The sequence below is a fragment of the Aquarana catesbeiana genome, linkage group LG07 (assembly GCF_042186555.1).
Source record: "Aquarana catesbeiana isolate 2022-GZ linkage group LG07, ASM4218655v1, whole genome shotgun sequence".
Taxonomy (NCBI): Eukaryota; Metazoa; Chordata; class Amphibia; order Anura; family Ranidae; genus Aquarana; species Aquarana catesbeiana.
In genome coordinates this window covers 323727004-323733003 of record NC_133330.1, presented here as the reverse complement: position 1 = coordinate 323733003, position 6000 = coordinate 323727004, and the positions used below count along the sequence as shown (strand labels likewise).

General features: G+C 44.2%; 1 protein-coding gene across 4 annotated transcripts in view; it reads right to left on the bottom strand.

Annotated features, from left to right (window-relative positions):
• Window positions 1–964: 964 nt before the first annotated feature.
• Window positions 965–6000, bottom strand: part of SERBP1 (SERPINE1 mRNA binding protein 1) — a 45007-nt gene continuing 39971 nt past the window's right edge. For all 4 annotated transcript variants that reach the window (XM_073593775.1, XM_073593774.1, XM_073593776.1 and 1 more), the window contains exons 7-8: window positions 3998–4225; window positions 965–1365 (exon numbers count right to left, since the gene is read on the bottom strand). In XM_073593775.1, the coding sequence (XP_073449876.1) occupies window positions 1309–1365; window positions 3998–4225 (285 nt within the window). In that variant the 3' untranslated portion in view covers window positions 965–1308. The remainder of the gene's footprint in view (window positions 1366–3997; window positions 4226–6000) is intronic.

The following is a 6000-nucleotide window of genomic DNA, read 5'->3' as shown; positions in this document are numbered from 1 at the left end:
TTTTATTTCAAACTGATATGGAGGAGAGGTGTTCCATGTCAAAACACAAATCCCCCCCACCTCCCACCATTAACATGATATAAGTTATTCCACTTTAAAAAAAGAGGGCTTTCAAGCACTCCAGGCAATAGTGTGCCCTCAAGCTGTTAAGAGGGAACTGCATTTCCTACCAGGGCATGCTGGGATTTGTAATGTGAAGCCCCGTATCTGCCTTAAATGGATTAACGTCCCACCCCAGTGCTCCTCATACAACCCATTTCCTAATACAAAAGCTGCAGCGTCTCTTTTTTTCACGGCAAGAATTGTTTACAGGCTGCCAGTTAGGAATCATTGGTGCGGCCATCTTCAAAAAAAAAAATGAAAAATATCAATTTCTTTTACAACGCTCGTCCTGCTCCATTTTCAGTTACAATTCGCATTTTACAGCTATTGGCGGCGGGAAAAAAAAATAGTAGTATTAAAGAACAAGCTGCAGGACTTCGCCACACGAAAGCAAGCACGGAAGCTGGCAATTTTTTTGTTGTTGAAGCAGAGCTGGACAAATCCTAGGAAGCCAGGCCCCCAGAACACCTACAGATTACAAATGGAGCCTCTCTCAGCCTCTTCTGTGAGTAATCGGTGAAAGCCCGTTATTGGGTGGCGCTTCGAATCCTACAGGAATTTGTCCTCCCCTGGGTATTGAGCATATTAAAAGATCACCGTCACCAGTACCACCGCTAAATGCTAAAAAAAAAAACCAAAAAAAAAAAAAAACATGACCTTCCCAAATTGAAATTAGGTATATCAGTTATAACCGCCAATACGTTTTTGGTTTGTAAGAAAAGAAGCCGGGTAGGTGACAAGACTTAAAACTGAAACCAATTTCAAAAGAAAATAAAAAATAAAATTCTATGTTATACAAGAAACTAAAGCCTGAAAATAAAAATAAAAGTTTAGGAATAAAAACACAGATGAAGTGAAAACGTTAACTGGTACACACTGTCCACACCTATATTTCAAGTTCGGAAACGCATATTTTCAAGCAGCCATACAAAAAAAAGTATCCATGAAGAATGCTGAATCTCTGGAAAAATTATGAAAACGTCCCTGCTACCAGTACGTATCTAAATACAAAACTCAACTACCGTATGGTTGCTCCTGTGTAGCGAGAGAAGTCCATTTGTTTAAAACAGATAAAATTCAGTCCATAGGTGTGAATGGTATGATCGACAGTCTCTTAAATTTGTAGTTGTTTAGGATCCTTAAGCATGCAAGCCTCGTAGAAAGGGGAACCGCGAGGGCACCAGGGGTGGACTTTAGCCATCCAGTTTACGCCAGAGCTGGGAAAGCCTCGGGGTCATCTACGTCGGGAGCAGAGACGCTTGACTGCAGGAACAAAGGAATAATGGTGATACAGAATTGGGTTATGGACAGCAAAGCACTATAGATTGCATTACAAAACTTACTACAGGCATGTATAAAGTGACAATTTATGCAGCATTTACATACTGTACATTCACATTAGTACCTACCCCCAAGTATCGTACATGCACATTAAGGCCGGCCATACATGGTTCGAATCTCAGCCAGTTCAGCAGGAACCAGCTGAGATTCGAACCGTTAATGGGCAGGCTGAATGTAGCAAGTTGATCGATCAACTTGGGTACAAGCAGCCTTGCTGGATTCTCTTCCGATTATCTCTAGCGGCTGCTATAGCCGCTAGCGATACTTAGTCTTCTCCAGGTGGGGAATGCCTCCCCTACCTGGATAAGACAATGTCTCGGCACAAGGGGATTCCCCTTTCAGCACTGTGTTGATGGGGGAATCGTGCACATTTTTTTCTTGCAACCCGTGGCTGCAGGAAAGAAATTTGCACTGTGTATGGCCTGTCTAAGATCAATGTGGAGAGGAGGAAATTAATCTATCACTCTGACTTTAGACTGTGGGAGGAAACCCACACAAGCACAGGGAGGATATCCAAACTATGCAGATCATGTCCTGGACAGGATTCAATCCGAGGACCCCAGTGCTGCAAGGCAGATGGGCTTAGCCTCTAAGTCACTGTGCTGGGGGACAGAGAGGATTCCTCTTCAATTATGGGACTGAATCAAGAACTGAATCCAGTTCCATAAAGCAGAGCAGGTCTCTAGCAAACTGACTAACCAAATGTCACTTTTTATAAAAATGATCTGCCATTCATTTTAAACAAATCCTGTTGTAAATAATCATTTCTGTGAGTTCACTGATAAATGTAAACCTCCATGTCAACTAATCTTTTGTTACTTTCACATACAGCTTTATTGTCTTAGGCCCCTTTCACACAGGAAGGACTCCATCCAGCAGATTCATCTGCTCAGCGGAGGATCTCTCTGCTGGTCCCCTGTTGAGCAGGCGGATAACAGATCCGTGTCGACACAGCCCACTACTCTCCTCTACAGGGCGGTCAGATGGAAACGAACTGCCTGTGTTTCCATCCAACTGTCATCCGCCGGACAGGGAACAGATTCCAATCTGTCTGTTTTTGGCGGCCCGGATGCCAACGGACCCACTCCATCACGAGCTATGGATGGTCCGATCGGGTCCACCCGATAAAACGGACAGGCAGATCAGATCAGAACTTTCATGTGAAAGGGGCCCTAGAGACCCGATCAGACTGAAAAAAAAATAAATAACTGCCTTGTGAAACATCAATAATTCCCATTGACACCTCAGTTGCATTCTATCTTTGCTCACTTGCAAAGTCCCTAAAACCTTCAGCATCTGACACCAATATCTTCATCTTTCACTTCAATCATGTGTCCCTTTAGTCTGGTTTCACATATATGCGGATTGGATGCATTTTAAACCGCAATCAATTCACATGACATGTGAAAGTGACCGGCTCTCAATGCAGCCAGCTCACACATGTCTGGTACAGCTGCGGCGTGGTTTGAAAAAGGGTCCTGTGTATTTTTGGGTCCAGTTCAGGTACGAATTCAGGCAAAAATTTGCACCTGAATCGGTGAACAGAAACGCACTGGACTCCAGACTACAAACCAAAGCCACACATGTCAACCCGTCCTTAGAGGCACAGGGACAAAGCAGCTGGGAGTGGAGAGGGAGGGGCACAGCGGGCAAGATGCAGCAAACATTGCAATGATGGTGGTGATACAATTATTCAATATTTTACAAATCGGTATTTGTTAACACTGAAGACCTTAGTGGTTTTTACATGCTCCCCCCCCCCCCCCCCCCCCATCACTCCAGTATTACGACTCAGAACCTCTGCTGGAGGGTCATGTGGCTGCTACCAACAGACAGAAGCATTCTGCTCCTGAAGAAAGGAACAAATTGGATTTCACCAGCCATAGGACACCCTAGCCAATGACAAAGTTCTAGAAGTCTTAGCAGGAACAAAGCCTAGAGCAGAGAATATAGATATACATTTTTTTTTAAGTAAATCTGAGGAAACGACTTGAAAAAACATTCAGTACATCTACTATACATGTATATTTCCCCCATAATTTGTGTCTCTAAAAAAAAAAAAAATGCTGTGAATGCAAATACCTTCTGATCTGCCAGAAATCCACTGATTCCTAACTTGCCCATAGGACTGACAAGACACTGCCTGTGTTGCAGTGAAATCCCAAGAAGTGTCATCAGGCCTGCCAGACGACTTCTCTGCTGGACTACAGAACCCCTCCCTCTCCATAACAAAGGAGGGAAAGAACTGTAGTGCAGCAGAGGATATAAGAACAAAGCGGACATTACTGTGTGTGATTGTAGTGGAGGATTTCTGGAAGATTAGTGGGCGTTTGTAAAATGTTCAGATATTGCAGATGTAATACATTTTATTACACATTAAAGAATTGAGAGAATAAAAGAGTGAAATATTATGCATTTTGACAACATAAGCAAAGAAAAAGTGGAAATATAGAGTAAAGCAGTCAGGGGCATGCTTTAGTTTTCTGCCCAGCAGTAGAAGAAATGACAGCTAGAATACAATGATTGGGCAAGTAATAAAGCATCTTTTATTTACCTCTAGTTTCCACAGATCAGTCTCAACGTCCGAGCACACAGCAGACTGAATTACCTTATCAGTTCTACCGCCACGGCTGGGCCTTCCACCGCGTCCGCGGCCACCTCTTCCACCACCGCGTCCGCGGCCGGGGCGGCCAAGATCTCCGAAATTAATCTCAAGTTGGGAAGTGATGTCATTTGCGGGCTTACGGAAATGGTGATCCAAACCTTCAGACTCGGCATGAACCTGGAAAGCAGAAAAGTTGTCATGCATCCTATCTACTCAAAAAATGTACATTGCAACGTGGTAAGATTTGATCTCAGCAGTTAGTGGTTATGGAAGAGTTTCTGATAAGTGGCTATTCCATTTGAAAGTAGTTAGGGATTTTTTTTTTTGGAATCATACTTACCTAGGTGGATGCAGCATCGGTCTGATACTGCATCTGTCCCCCGGCGCCTCAAACACTGAGAACTGAACAATTGAACATCGCCGATAGCTCGGTTCTGACAGCTCCCCGAGCAGAGAACTTCAGTCCGCTCTCTGCTGAAAACGGGTCACAGGAGTGCAAAATGAGCTGCACTCCTGAGACCCATAGAAGTACAGTCAAACGAGCTTTGGATATACTTCTCCTTTAACACTGTGTCTATATTGAACATTTTTAGGTAGGCAGATCGCCTATGCACAATGTCCTGCCATGTGCAATCCATCAGTTGGTCACATGGCTACTTATCTGAGCAGTTTTCTTCTGTAAATGCAAAGTCATCAGATAGTGCTAACTACTGCCCACCTTAAAGTGGTTGTAAAGACTGAAGGTTTTTTTTTTTTACCTTACTGCATTCTATGTATGAAGGTAAAAAACCCTGTGTGCAGCAGCAACCGCACCCCCAAATACTTACCTGACCCCAATCTCGATCCAGAGATTTGCACAAGAGCAGCGGCTCTCTCTGGTCTTTTACTCATTGGCTGGAGAGAGCAGGGCAGAGCTCCATGTGTGAATGGACACAGGGCGTTGACTTGGTAGCCCCATAGCAAACGACTTGCTATGGGGACACTCAGCAGGAAGGATGGGCCAGGAGCGCCGGTGGGGGAACCCAAGAGGAGGGTCAAGGCAGCTCTGTGCAAAACCATGCCACAGAGCAGGTCAAGTATAACATGTTTGTTATTAAATCTGTTCCCATCTGTGCTATAGCCAAAAGACTGCTACGGTGCGGGCTTACAATGCCGGGAGGGTGTCCATAGACGTCCTCCCGTGCTTGTGGCGTGCTCTGTAATCGCAGAGTCTTTCGGCTGATAACATATTGGGGTAAGGCCCCTCTCACCGCTGAGCAGGTGGATGACAGGTCAGTCTCCCTCTCACTGTGCAGAGACGGACCTGTCAGAGCCCCGCTCTCCTCTATGGGGAGATCAGATGAACAGTCCGCCTGTCCGCTTTCATCCGATCGGCGTATGGCGAACATATCGCCATCTGTCTGTTTACAGCGGATCTTGTCAGATCGGATGGCAGGCGGGTGTCAGCGCACCTGCCCATAGAAGTCAATGGGTGGCCCGCTCGGATCCGCCTGAAAAACAAACAGGTAGATTTGATCGGCCGATCGTGTGAAAGGAGTCTAAAGGGCTAATCATAGCGGCCTATTACCAGGTGATCAGCTGCCAGCCAATGACAGCTGATCACACGATGTAAACAGAAGCCAGTTACAGGCTCCCCCCCCCCCCCCCCATGCTGACAGTTGGAGGAGAAAAGAAAGCCAATAACCGGCTTCTGTTAAAAGGAACATCGGTCCCAACATTTGCCCACCAGTGCCGCCTTATCAGCGCACACCAGTGAAAGAGGAAAATCTACCCGTTTGCAAAATTTTATAACTATGAAAAAAAAATATATATATTTATAAAATAATAAATCAAAAGTATAATAATAATAATAATAATAATAATAAAAAAAAAATAATAATAATAATAATAATAATAATGTAAAATTATAATAATAATAATAATAATAATAATAATAATAATAATACAAAATC